We start from the raw sequence: 15116 nt of genomic DNA on the forward strand, positions 1-15116 counted from the left end.
GTTTTTTGGTTGATTTCAGCTGTCTTCTGAACAGTCTTTTCATTGTCTGTATATTACTTGCGAGGGGAATTTCTTGGCCTTTATCATAAGCTATATACAGCAGAATCTTTGTGGTCCTACGAGTCACAGAACTCCATGGAGTAGAAGCAGCTGTGATACACAGAGGACCTAAGCAATCCTTGTTGTCCCATGTAATGCAGGTCCATATTCTACACAGACTGTGTGCCTGGAGCTTTCTGCAGTAAATCTGTTTGTGATTCTTGTGGAATTAAAACCCTATTCCCTGGAGTATTGATGGAGATAAGGTTGTCTCTGAGAGGATAATAACATGTTTCGATCACTTGGTTCTGTAGGTAATAATATTTTTTCCATATAAAAGTGAAGAAATGAAAATAAAGCCAAAATTGCTTACAGAGGTCAAATGGAAAGTCTGTGGTAAAGCAAAAAATGTAATTTGTGTATTTTTGACTGCCGTTCCCCTCCCTAATCAGTGGCGCATACTGAAGCATGTGCAAGTACACATAGGGGGAATGAACATAGAAAGGCTTTTTGCAGAGGTATGCTGTCTCTGGTTACCATCAGTAATCTGGAGAGATCAGCTATAGTTGTTCACGCAGAGTTTTGGAACTGTGTTTACTTTAAAATACACAGTGAATTTTCTAGAGTAAAATAGTTTCAACCGTAAAATATCAAATTGATTTATCTTTTTGCATCAGTCATATTGTCAATATTGTTAAGGTTTGTACAATTATATAGTTAGGTAGAAACAGCTATTGCGTGAGCTGCTGAGCTAAGATAAATTTCAGTACAGTCCTGTTAACTTCACTGGTAACTCATGATTTATACCAGCCGTGGGTCTAGGCTGCTGTGATTCATCCTGAGATGTTAAAAGAACCCAGTAGTTAAATGAGCACTTAATGTTTGTAAATGTTAGTTGCCAAGGGTAGCAAAGTATGAAAGTGCCATTGGTTCTGATTTAGGCTAATATCCAGTTTACTGGTTACTGCTGATGTTGAACATCAGTTCAAGTCCACTTAAAGGTAGTTTAGTCCAGTAGGTACAAAGGTTTTATCTTTTACCTAAAATAATCCTCATTTTTATTGACAGTCCTATGACTGTGCCACTGCAGTGCTTTGTAGTGTAGCACTTCAAGTGAAAGTGTTGGTAACAGAATTTCTGTACTTGTTTTAGAGTTGTCCTGGAGGGAAATTTGAAAAGGCTCAAGGATTTTTGACCATGAAAATTAATATTAAAACAAATCCTTCTTATGCGCTGTAAATTGCTTTAAAATAAACATACATGTTCTTAAAGGAAGAAAAAAGTATTTTGTTCTCTCATCTCCCTATGTGTATGTTGACGTGCATATAGACATTACTGGCAGTCCATAAAGATGGTTCACTTCTTTTAACCTAACTGTCATGTGTTCCTACTGAAAGCAGGTGGTATTTTTAGAGAGCATAACACTTTTATCTTATATTTTCAAACCAATTTATATTCTGCTTCTAAAAATCAGATCTCTAGAAATGCAAGTTTTAAGCCAGTCTTTAAGTTGGTAATGTGCAGTTCATCATAATATACAAATCATTCAGTTTTCTCACCACCCGTGGATGTTTCAAATTACATTTTTGACTACCAAGTAGAATCGTATTTATTCCTATTCATATTTATGTTAAACTTTTATGTTTGAGCTCTGATCTTTATGCCTGAGCTACAGGACCATCTTTGTTAGTAAAAGCTTTAGAAATACCCAGAGAATGAATTTTGTTATAGAAGTTGTATTCACACTTAAGACTTGATACTTTAGGCAGACAAACATAGCTTTGAAGGCTTTTCAGCTATATACCAAGATAGATTATCAGAAATGTTGGTCAGCAAGTTGTATTTAACAGCTATTTAGTCATTAAAGTAAATTGAAGAAAATTACTCTTGTATTTTCTCCTTCAGTTTGCAGTCCCACTGTAGCAATATTTTGCTATTTCCTGGAATCCAGGAAAAGAAGTTTTCCAGAAGCTGTCACTGATTAGTGTATTTTTGTTATCAGAATGAAGGGAAAAAGTAGAGAAAACATTTCTGGAAGAATAGTAAGCTACATTCTGGACGGCACTTTCCACGCTAAGACATGCAATTATGCTGTACTTGCAGAGGTTTGCACTTTCACAAAAGACCTCTAATGTTACTGTTGCTACAAAGAACAGTAAGAGTGTGGTTGCTTTGTTGTGCTTTGCCATGTTGTGAAATAGCAACATAGGCATGAAAAGCTTAAATACATGTTGCCATTTTTCACATGGTTTTGTGTAGGAGTAGCCTAGCTTCTTGAAGTAACAGAACTGGTCCCATGAATAGAGTTGTTCAGTGTTTGTGAAACTGATAACACTCCTTAAAGTGAAAAGCTTTGCTAAAGAAGATTTCATTGATTTTTTTTTTTAATTGATTTTTAAAGAGAACATTTTTATCACCCTTGTGTAATACTGTAATAAAATAGTTGTTTATAATACTTCTATTTATAAGTCTCCCTTTCTTAGAATGGGGTGTTTTATTTTTTTATGTAGATCGAAAGGATGCAGAAGGCTGGGAAACAGTTCAGCGTGGAAGGCCCATTCGATCTCGGTCCACAGCTTTGGCAACAAAAACTGTAGCTGCAGAATCACTGAAGTCCAAAGGTGACAGTGACAAAGAAAATGTCATTTCACCGCCATCAGAGAATAAGCGTGGGAGTTTGCTTACGGACAGTGGTGCATCCAAAAGCATGGAACTTGTACAGAAAGATCCTTTACGTCAGTCTGAAGATCCTGTTACTGAAAGGACTCAGGTCAGTACAATTTTGAACCATTTTCTAACTTTAAATCTTGTAACTTTTTCTTTAGAGCATTTTCGAAAGGTAGTGTTGTCTATAGCTTTTATTCACTAACCAGATTGGAAGAGGATTTTAAAATAATGGCTATTTCGGTTACATTTCTGGAAATGCATCAAGATATTGGCACAAATAGGTAAGTTAAAAATCCTACAATGAACCGTATATTTTTACAATGCTGTGGACAGGCATCCCATGTTTTCCAAAACCTCAGCATTAGACACATCTCGTACATAGAAGCTTTCCGGTAGAAAGATCCAACTTTAGCAAGATTATGAGCAGCTGAAATATACTCGCTGTAAGGTTGCCAGGTATTTTGTTAAAATCCTTTTGACTCTAGTGACTTTAAAAATCAGTATGTTACATTTCGTTAATTTTTCAAATGCCTCTTGTTAGTTCACAGCACATGCCTCGGAAGATGATGGGAGCACTGGCACACCGTTGCAAGAAGATTCCTTACAAACGGTTTCTGAGATACCTCCAGTTCTCACTAATACTGACTGTACTTCAAAAACTCTGCAGATTGATGAAGCTTCCTCCCTGATCACTGATACTATAGACCAGCATCAAACGGAAAGAGCTAAAACTGAAACTGAAATGGATCCCTCAGATATTTCAAATGTGAGTGCTGCCAGATTGGTAAGAAATCTTACAAGATTTCTGAGTAAATAATAAATATAAGCCTTGATTTTCTCATTCTGTGTTGCACAGTGTTTATTCTTAGCCTGCTGTAGAAATTGTAAAAAAGTGTGTATGGTAATTACTGGAGAAAAAAAAAATTGTTGCACAGGTACTTTTCACGATAATTTAATTCCAGTAAAGTTTCTGAACTTAAACTAGAAAGATATAAATGCGTTATTTGGGGTAGAGAGATCTGTGCTTTCGTTACTTTTTTTACATATATGTTTGCCATAATTTTTCATTTCTTTCCGCTGTCAACCGTTTTAAGTCAGACTGGCATTAAATTCTTACTCCAGTTTTGCTAATTATTAAACTGAAAACACACGGGGTATCAAAATTCTGTCAGAAACAAAAGTAGCTGATCTGCTATCTTGAGTCTTCCTGTACAACTAGTAATTTGGACCAATGCCATTCTTAAGCAACAAATGTGAAGTCAGTATTCTGTTTTTATGTGGCTTCCTGAAAAGGTCCTTTCTTGTCTGTAGAATTCTACAGGTTTCAAGGTGTGTCTGCTTTACTGGGATTCTCTGAGTAGAATTGCGGTAATGCTATGTAAAATCCAGGTTATACTTTCAGGTTATGTTTTGGTTTGTTTTTTTCAGACACTAGATTAAAATTCTGATTTGCAGAAGTTTTCCTGTAAGTCAGTTTCCCTTTAACATCTTTTACAAACTGGACTCCTGCTAGGTAATTTCCAAGTCAAGTATCTGTTTTTAGAGCTGATTTCTAGCCTCTCATCCACTAACATTGTTTCAGATTCTCAATTATTAACAGTTCAGGATGCTGACAGTTTGGTGGGATCTGTGTCTCTTGTGAGCTGATTAGGTTGCTTTGAACACCGATTTGTGTGTTGTGGCACATTATTTGGTAGCTGGAGTGGAAATGAACCAGTTAATACTGGACATTAGAGAAGGAAAAGACTATCAGTCAGCATATTCAGGCTTACATTCTTGCCTAACTATGTTGTCATTCATGTTAAAAAGAGGTATAGCCTGAGATTCCATTGTATTAACTACGGTAAAGTTTCCAGAATACGGTTCATTGCAGATCCATTTTCATCTTTAAATAATACTTTGGAGCATGATTCCTTTTCTGGAGATAACAGCAGGGCATGCCATTTATGTTTCAGAGTATGTGTTGCTTAGGCCCTAAGACTAGATATTTAAAAGAATAATTAAAAAACAACTGTTTTTTGTTGCTTTTAATTACAGTGTTTGTGTAATACATTTTGGAATGATGTGAATGATAATTAATTTCATAAGTGTTTCATGTAGCTATTAAATGAGTTAATAGTTGCTAACAGTTTTAGTGGGGTTTGTATTTCAGTTGCCTTCACAAAATATAGCAGTAAAGGAACTACAAGTAATCAGAAGACAAATAAAATATCATGTAATTCATATTGACTATATGGAAACTACTTTTTTGTGCCTGCTGCTGATTTTGTGGTTTGTTTTGTTTGTTTGTTTTTTCTGGTTTCGTGTTTCCTACAGTCTATGGCAGAAGTCCTTGCTAAGAAAGAAGAGTTAGCAGATCGCCTGGAAAAGGCAAATGAAGAAGCCATTGCTAGTGCTATTGCAGAAGAAGAGCAATTAACTAGAGAGATTGAAGCAGAGGAAAACAATGACATTAATATTGAGACTGACAATGACAGCGATTTCTCTGTAAGTGTTCAATTTATTTTATAGTACCCAACTTCAAACTGTCTTTGATGTCAGCAGAGTATGAATATAGAATTTGTTAGTGTTTGTTTTTGCATTAATGTAACCACATTTACACATTAAGCACAGTGCTGCTGAGTGGTACAAAGTCCTCTGATGTTGCAGTCATTGTCCTGCTGCCTATTTGTCTGCAGAACTGGGAGAGCTAGAACTTGCTGTGTTCATTGCTACTACATGGGAGCTACTGTAGGTGAAGCAGAAGTCTCCATTTCTACTGTCAGAAACAGCAGGAACAGCATCTGGCTTTGAGATGGCTAGTTCAGTTGGGAAACATTGAATATTGCTGAGTTGCCAGAATATCACCGAGTTGGCACTCTTTAATATGTGTGTGCTCCTATGAGGTTTCTGTTTTTACCGTCTGGTTCATATTAAATTTCAGGCTAGTATGGGCAATGGGAGCATATCTTTCTGCGGTATATCTATGGACTGGAATGATGTTCTGGCAGATTATGAAGGTAAATTTTCATATATTACTGTGCTTACATTGAAATGACAGGAAAATTTAGAAAAATGCCCATTTTACTCATGGCTTGTTTCAGAAGATCCCCTTATCTAAATATTGTAACAAGTTATGTTATTTTTAATGATGTTTCCTTTAGGAAAGATGGACTTGTGTGTTCAAACTATCTCTGTGTGTCTTTGTTCTTCAGCTCTCTTCTCCCATCTCTATTAGAATTTTTAAATTTCTTACCCAGTTTTATCTTAACATTTGGATAAAAGTGGAATAAAATCATTAAGTATTGAAAATGCACAGTGGTTAGAGATACTTCAGTCTGTATTTGCACCTTACCTAGGCTCAAGAGAATCCATTTGAGAGAGAACTTCCAGAGGAGCTCAGTGTCATTAATTGCACTTCTCCCAGGAAAGTGTGTTTAAATTATCTAAGTCTTTGTTTTCTTTATGTATAGCTCGTGAATCATGGCGCCAGAGTAATTCTTGGGGAGACAGAGTGGAAGAAGAGCCTGCACGTCCACCTGGACATGGAATACACATGCATGAGAAACTGTCATCTCCGTCACGCAAAAGGTTTTAGGGTTGTCACTTGTCTTCATTAGCCAGTGAAAAACAAGCAACCAAACTCATAGCTACATGAAACTTTAAGTCTGTGGGTGGAAAGTGTTGCAGAAATCAGTATATTATTTTCATAATGAACTAGGCTCGTGCTACGTGGTCCAGTAAATACAGATTTGAAGACTAGAAGAACAGTATTAACATTTAGGGGGAAATAATTGCCCTCCAGTGGCCTGTTCATTTTCCCTTACTGAAAATGGCATAGAAGTATTTTCAACACTGACAGTTAATGTTGTCTCACTTGCTTTTGCTCTACTTTCTTTTTTATTAAAAGAACGATAGCAGAATCCAAAAAGAAACATGAAGAAAAACAAATGAAAGCTCAACAGCTGAGAGAAAAGTTACGTGAAGAAAAGACATTGAAGCTTCAAAAATTAATGGAGAGGGTAAGCTTTCTTTTGATACAAAGGAGCCAGTATGCTGCCTTTTAGAAAACCTTTTTTTTTTTCCCCCCGCATAGTTTAGAGGTGTTAGAGATTAAAACTAGCAGTGAAATGAAATTTTCCTCTGAGTCTGAGTTCACATAGCTTTCACAGATGACTGGTGCATTACAGATATTAAAGAAAGCATTATTTCAAATCATGAGCTTCTATGAGAATGCTGCTGACATACTATACTGAGTCAGATTCAGGGAAGGCATGATAAAATTAGAAATACTTTGCATGTGTAAATGCTAAAACTCACCAAACTGAAGCGGTTAGCAAATCAGTGTACTTTGGGTTAAAGTTAATGCAAGCTTTGTGTAGGGCATCAAAATGTTTTATTACTGTACATAAAACTTCAAATATTATGAAATTCTGAGGAAAATTCAGGCCCTATTTTTTGTTACTGTATTAATAGTGAATTTACTCATATATAGGAGAAAGATGTACGGAAATGGAAAGAAGAATTATTAGATCAAAGGCGCAGGATGATGGAGGAAAAGTTACTCCATGCAGAATTTAAACGTGAAGTGCAGCTACAAGCAATTGTGAAAAAAGCACAAGAGGAAGAAGCTAAGGTAAGTTATTTTGTTGTAAAGGGGAACTATTTAATAGTTATGCTTGTATATGTTTTATACCTCAGAGTGCTCATGAGTAGGTTGTGAAGGATGGTGCAAGTTAGATATGAACATGTGTGAAGCAGATAAATGCTGATCTCTAAAACGGACAATTTTTCTTTAATATGAATTTAAAATTAGTTAGCTGTTACTAGACATCGTGGTGGGTTGGACTGGAAGAAGAGATGGGTTGAAATAAAGAGCTGATAGTCATCTTGCTGCTTTTGTTCCTCACAGAGAATATTGGCAGCATTTTCTGTGATAACTAGTCCTCCTGGAAGGAGTAGAAGATCTGATTATCAATTCTCTGCTTTCCAGGACGTAGAATGAGAATTGAGGAAAGCTCATTGCTGCTTCTCCTTTGTTAAACATCTATTCTAGATCCAGTATTCTGGGTCCTTAAACAATGGTTCTGTTGCTGTATTTTGTACCACTAATATTGTTGAACAGTTAGAAATAAATAGAAACCTCCAGTTAGCACATGGCAATTAATTCTAAAATAAGTATTTTGTTTAGTGCTGTTCTCACTTTAATGTGTAATTTCATAAGATAAGCACCAGATCTATGCTTTTTGGTTTACCTTATTCATATTACTTTGATAAACATTGTTATGGTTTAACCCCAGCCGGCATCTAAGCACCACACAGCCACTCACTCACTCCCCCCGCCCTGGTGGGATGGAGGAGAGAATCAGAAGGGTGAAAGTGGGAAAACTCATGAGTTGAGATAAAAACTGTTTAATAATTGAAAAAAAAAAAAACAACTATAATAATAAAAAAATATAAGGAAAAGGAAAATAACGAAGAGAGGGAAATAATACCCAGGACAGAGAAGTGATGCAAGTGAAAACAGTTGCTCACCGCCAACCCACCAATACCCAACCAGTCCTGCCGGCTTTCCCCCTAGTTTTACTGCTGAGCATGGTGTCATACAGTATGTAATATCCCTTTGGTCATTGGGGTCAGCTGTCCTGGCTGTGTCCCCTCCCAACTTCTTGTGCACCCCCAGCCTCCTAGGTGGTGGGGTGAGGAGCAGAAGAGGCCTTGACTCTGTGTAAGCCCTGCTCAGCAGTAACTAAAACATTCCTCTATTATCCACACTGTTTCCAGCACAAATCTGAAACATAGCCCCATACCAGCTACTCTGAAGAAAATTAACTCTATCCTGGCCAAAACCAGCACAACATAAATGAAACATTTTATTTTAAAGAATGTTTTTAAAGAATGTTTTTCCTGTGTAAAGATACATGCATCTCCTTAATACTAAAATGTTATGTTATATAATGAGCATGTATCCCAGCTGTGACTGAAGCAGCTGTTCATCTGTATTATTTAAGATAAGGACAATAGAACTGATTTAGCTTTTTCACTCAGTCACTGTTTCTGTCTCTTGGACTAAAATGATTTCTAGATTACCTAATTCAGTCTAACATACCTTCATTATTATTTCATTACACCCGTGTGACTTCTGTAATCATATTAACTAAATCACACTTGCCATAATTCCCCAGATAAGCAGATGTTTCAAGTATTGCACGTGTTTAAATGTGTAAGATCTGCTGCCTCTTGAGGTTCTTGTATTCTGGAAATAAAGGTTAATTGGGCCAGAAGGCTTTAGAGAAATAGCTGATGAGTGGTATAGCTGAAGACCGTGGCAACTGTTGCTGCCCAATTGGTTATCTAAATTCCCAGTGCCTACTTGTTTACTGAACTGTGAAATCCATTCTGTAAATGGATTCTAGTCAATAAACAAAGGAACAAATATTATCCTACCACCCTTTATGTGATCTGTTGTTGTCTGTGCATATATGTTCTCTTTACTCATTTTTCTTGTGGATCCAGACAGAGCATGAACTTTGAGTACAGCAAAATAATGTCTATTTCAGTCATAGGTTTGAGTATGGTTTATAGCTGATAAATTTTTATGATTTTCCTCAATAACTTTGGTTCTAAAATTTTGATTTTATTAAATCAAAGTTAAGTTAAAGAAGAGTTTGATTTTTCGCATCCATGTAACTTTCTAAAGCATTTGCATTTAAAAACCTAAAGTTGACAAGAATTTTGTTCAGCAACCTGTGTGAGGACAAAATATTGATTACCTTCATGAACCTATTCTTTGCTATTTTTAGTATACACATTAAAGTACTTTTAGGTTAGCCTTTTTGTATTGTTTTCTTTTTTTATTCTTGTGTATTGCACTGTCCTGTGGTTGAAAAAAAAAAATCTATATATGTTTGTGAAATAGGCTCTACTGATTAGAAGCATTAAGACAATGAGCTTGGTTTTTTTCTTATTCATAGTTATACATAGTTTCAGTTTTTTATTCAGTAAGTAGCCATGTATTTCAAGTTAGATCAAAAGACCTGCTGGATTCTATTAGCACGTACGTATTTTCGTGATATATCCAGCTGGGTCTTAGCATTCCACCTTTAGTGAATGAGAGAACAGACTAATGAAGTCTCATTGCTGAGAAGACTTGGAAGATTTTCCTGGTATTTACCTAAAGTTTCTTGGTTTACTGATACAATTCACTTTCTCTTTTTTATATTACATGGTCTATCCTGTTTAAAGAAAAAAACTAAACAAACAAAACCCCAAACCAAACAAAACCCACCAAGAAGCCAAAGCTTTATTCTCAACTCGGTGGTTTTCCAACCCATTCTGGGGAAATGTCCCACCAGTTGAATTATCAAATGGATAATTAACAAATGGATGGAATTCCCTAAGAATGAAACTTATTTCAACTTCTCGGATCTTTTCTTATACTTCTTGATTGTTTGCAGGTAAATGAGATCGCATTTATAAACACCTTAGAAGCTCAGAACAAACGTCACGATGTGTTGAATAAACTAAAAGAGTATGAACAACGGTTAAATGAATTAAAAAAAAAAACGAAGACAAGAGGAAAAACAAGCACGTGATGAAGCAGTTCAGGTATAATATATCTGTAGTTGCAGGGGGACAATAAATACAGGGGTACTTGTTTTTCATTTTGGCTATGCAGTCTTTGTTGCTTTCTATCTTACCTCCTTTGTTCAACTTCAGAAAAGTATACTCTAATAGGTTTCTCCTCTCTAATGTTTCAGCAGTGAGAGGGAGAAAGGGAAGTCTTAAAGCCTCTATAGCAGAGGTATTATATATTAGATGCTGGGTAGATGATTTTATGCCTCTCAAGCTTTGTTTGAAAAATATTTGTTACTCAATTATAAGAAAATCCTTATGTTTTGGTAACACTTAAAACTTTGAGAGAGGAGACAGAAAAATATTCCTTATCATATATCTATTGTCATAATTACAAAACTTTTGCAGGATCAGTGAAAACCACAATGCAAATGTGTTTGTTTTCCTGGATTCCTGGTGTGGGTGGTGGTTTTGGGGTATTTTGTGGTGTGGGTTTTGCGTTGTTTTTTTTTTTTTTTTAATACAGCATTCTAAGACTAAGTTTTCCCAGCCTCACGCATCCACTTTTTTGGCACTATTCTCTATATTGGAATCTAAAACATAAATTTTCTTCTTATGTGAACTCCTCCTCCCTCTCTATACATACCTCAGATCAACACAACTGTAGATCACCTGTGAATCCAGCTTCTGCCAGAGCTTAGTACTTAGCATTAGCAGCTGATTCTATCTCCTTGTTGAAAAAAGAGGCATGTTAATGACTTCATTGACTCAGAAGCCATTTTTGAGACAGAAGGTACTCCAAAAGTGCTGCATAAAACTCTTTTGAGAGAACATATTGTTAAAAGTTTCTAGATTTCCAAGGATTGACTGCATTATCGGTGAAAAGTACCCTTCCAGATTGCTTATGTAAAATCTCAGTGATTCTGTGTTTTTGTAGTTACTCATACTCCCTTATTCTAGAATGTAGCTTTGTTGGAATCCCTTTCTGGGTTTTTGGGTGTTTTTAACTCTTTCTTGTCTCTGCCATTTTTTTTAGTCCTTTCCTGGGTTGTGTAGGCATTAGGCTATTTAGGCTGCTGATTGAACTAGAACAAACACTTTCAGTACTAAATCCCACCTACGACCACACTGTTCTCTCCATATCCTTTCTGCCAGACCAAGGATCAAACTGATGCTTCCTGCTATGCTTTTTCCATGCACAAATTGCTTAACAGTTGAGCAAAGCCCTGTACTTTGAGGTGTGCTGTAGCTTCCCGTGCTGTCCTCTGTAAAACAATGTGTATTCCCCTGACAGGGGAGATTTTCCTGCACTGTTCTGGAGCTGGACCCACTCCCAGTATAACAACTTTTTTAGCAGTTAGCATAACTGTGAACAAATAATTCCACCTCAGTGAACTGAAATTAATCAGGAGAGTTCTGGCCTCTAAGTATGAATTTAACTTTATGGAAAAACTCTGCAAACACTAGAAGAATACAACACTTCTAAACATAACTACTTTACGTTTACTGTAACAGTGATGGACTTTTACTATACATGGAATCACATCATTTAAAATCACAAGGATTCTAAAAATGGTATAAAATTTCAGTATCTATGGAAACTGGGCTGCTTTTGTTTATCTGCCTGAACAATGTCTTTGTCAACCTCAAGTATTTCTCAGATCCACTTAATAAAATCTACTTGCTTCTTCCTGACACCAAATTCTGCAGATTCACCTTTAAACCCTTCCTTCCATCAAACTTATTTTAACTTTTTAATTACAGAATCTACTACAAAATTTTTTTTAGCTTTTTATTTTTTTATTTTTATTTGCTTTTCCATTTAGTAGCACTGGTACCTAATTCAAAATGTGCAAGCTATACTGGTACATTTTCAAATGCAACCTTAAAGGTCTTTGTAAGGGATGTCCAGCAGAACTAGTATTTGTTTTTTATGATACACTGGGTATATTCTGTAAAACAGTTTGCATTCTGGTCAATTTAATGTGTCTTATTTATTTTATTAAGAAGGAAATTCATGTATTTGTGCAATGCTGTTACTGAAACTTTATGCATGAAAGAATGTGGTTACTGTGAAAGCCACATTTTTGATTATCTGTTACCAAGCTATATTATCTGTGGAGGTGAAGACAGTGCAGTTAACATCATATTCAGTAATATAAAATGCTGTGCATGAAACAAAAAAGTTCAGTTATTTTTGTAGTTCTTCGTTTCTTGAATAAAGGTTAACATTTTCTGCTTTTAATATGTCTAAATTTTTGTAAAGCCAATATTTAAGAATGCAGGGCCCTCATCTAACCATGTAAAAATGTTCATCATGCCAGCAAGTTTTGGTTTGTGCTAACGAAATCTCATAGTGTCTCTCAAAAGAAAGGTAATTTATTTGCTAGTATAGTGATGTGCATTTACAGTGCTGGAGTTTGTGGCAAGGAGTATATTTTAAAACCATATTTAAATATCCGTTTTTCATTTATTCTGTCATACAAAACAGATTAATTTTTCAGTAAGATAAGGATTTGAAGAACACATTAAAAATCCAGTTCTTCCCAGACTTTCAGCTAAACCAAATAATCACATTTCTTCTTAGTAAAATTCACAGACCTAATGTGTACTCACAAATGTCTTATTTAAACATGAGGTTTCAAACATGCTATATTTTTACATTTGTTGCTGATGGAAGTATAGCCATTCTATCAGAAAGGTTTACAATACCATGTATAGCTTCTTAATTAACCAGAAAAAAGTAAAAATTGAGTAGTGAGAGAAAAATCTTATATTCAGTGATAGTGCAAAAACTAATTGTCAAAATCCATTTTGTTTTATAATGTTATTCAGATAGTTTCAGAATCATAATTTAAATATTAATATTCCATGGGAGCACATGTTATTTCTACATTATCTGTGTACTGTAGGATGATTAAAATGTTTTCAAGTACTCTTATTTAATGATATAGTTTTATAAGCTTTTATAGTGGATACACCTTTTCAGGATGAACAAAATATATGGCCAATTAATGTGTAGCTTAGTTCATACAACTGTGCTTTCAATGTATGTTCAAGCTTCTGAATATACTCTTATTTGCATATTATTTCTTTATCCAAAGAAACACAGTTCTTAGTCCATCATGAAAGTAAGATAGAATTCTATAAGCAGATGTTAAAATACAGTTTCTATTAATTCCTTTTTGTTTTTTCCTAAAAGAAAAGTTAGAATTTACTTTTCTATGACTAGGAGCGCAAAAGAGCCCTGGAAGCAGAACGACAAGCCAGAGTTGAGGAGCTGCTGATGAAGAGAAAAGAGCAAGAAGCACGGATTGAGCAGCAGAGGCAAGAGAAAGAAAAAGCACGAGAAGATGCAGCACGGGAGAGGGCCAGGTAACTTTGCAATAATTTTGTTGGTTCCCTACCCTTCACTGTTATCCTTTCCAGTAAAATTGCAGCTTCTTTATAACAACAGTAACCTCTTAGCTTTTCAGGGTTTGTATTTTTAAAAGTAACATTGATAAATATTCTTGCTGAATGGTTTGAAAGAAAAAATCAGGTGAGTAATCATAAATTCTGTAATAAATTTTTGTATTCCTTAGATACATGCACAATGTAACATGCAAGGCTATATTTTATTGTATTCATCTTAGTTTTATGGCTAACAAGACCTTTTAATAATTTGCCTTTTTCATATTTTAGCTTAGTTTTCAAAGGAAGCAAGATTAATGTCCCTGTGTTCCCCATTTCCTCCCCTCTCCAGTAACTTTTGGACTTGCTGGCATCAATTTCAGCTCACCTTTTTGTAGACACCAGAGATTGTATTTGTGAAGCACAAAGCTGGGAAATCAGGGTTCATAAATTCTACTGCCTGTGAACTACTTGTTTTATGTTTTTGTCCATAATCAAAAGTTCATAAAGGGGTTTTCATATGGGCTCTTCTTTCTCTCTCTCTTTTTTTTGAGTCAAAGAGGTGCAGAGAGGATGAGTGTTGGGTGGTATTGCAGTATGTGAGAAAGGTTTACTTTCAAGTCCGATTCAGGAAAACTGCTTTCTGCTTATTGTTCAATTTGCCAAATTCTATTTGTATTGACCTCCCATTATTCCCTCTTTCCCACAGTTCCACTGCCACAAACATTCCATAAAACCTAACTAGAAGTTACATTTTTCCTATGACAAGAACTATTCACTAATGGTTCTTTAAACATTTTTATTGTCACATCTTGTTTCCTTCAAAGTTGTCATGAAGAGTTTGATATTTTGTTTGTTTGGTTTTTTTAATGAATTGTGGATAAGACCTGTGGCCTTGCCCAGGACTTCATGGACCTTTCCTCAATGTATTGAGCCAAAGTCACAATGAGATAGAGTGGGTTGGAAGGGATCCTTCGGTATCTTGTTCTCATTCACAGACATTTGAGGAAGATAGTACTAACAGGGAGAATTTTGGTTATGCTGTTTTGGGAAGATAGACACTGCATGTGTAAGGCTTCTACATCGTTCTGAAATTTGAGGAGTCTCTCACAGTAAGTGTGAGATAATTGTCCCATTGACATCTTTGCCTTCTGAGGTCATCTATGGTTAGAACTTGTCTAAAGGCTCAAGGCAAGTAATTCTTTGCTCTTTTTGTTTAATCAGTTTTAAATCTGCCACTTTCCTTTGTTGCACCCCATTTATTTCATTATGACATGTGAAGAACAGCAGATTCCTTTTGTCTTCTTTTTGTATTGTGTTTCAGCAATTTTCCTTTATATTTGCTGCTGTAGCACTCAGTTTTCAAATGCTTTGTACTTAATATTGTAGTACCGTGCTTGCATTTGTTTTTCTTTGCCAGATGCTGATTATACAAGAGATTTTTTCCTTTTTTTTTTTTCCTT

General features: G+C 35.5%; 1 protein-coding gene across 1 annotated transcript in view; it reads left to right on the forward strand.

The window, feature by feature from the left end:
* LOC104160400 (S phase cyclin A-associated protein in the endoplasmic reticulum-like) overlaps window positions 1-15116 on the forward strand; it is a gene marked incomplete at its 3' end in the record, with an annotated part of 128296 nt that overhangs the window by 39543 nt on the left and 73637 nt on the right. The window contains 10 exon segments of the mRNA XM_009698512.1: window positions 2550-2809; window positions 3248-3490; window positions 5023-5193; window positions 5630-5705; window positions 6159-6276; window positions 6596-6707; window positions 7181-7321; window positions 10143-10240; window positions 10242-10293; window positions 13493-13635. Coding sequence (XP_009696814.1) covers window positions 2550-2809; window positions 3248-3490; window positions 5023-5193; window positions 5630-5705; window positions 6159-6276; window positions 6596-6707; window positions 7181-7321; window positions 10143-10240; window positions 10242-10293; window positions 13493-13635 — 1414 coding nt within the window.

Source organism: Cariama cristata, unplaced genomic scaffold, assembly GCF_000690535.1.
Source record: "Cariama cristata isolate BGI_N322 unplaced genomic scaffold, ASM69053v1 scaffold3274, whole genome shotgun sequence".
NCBI lineage: Eukaryota > Metazoa > Chordata > Aves > Cariamiformes > Cariamidae > Cariama > Cariama cristata.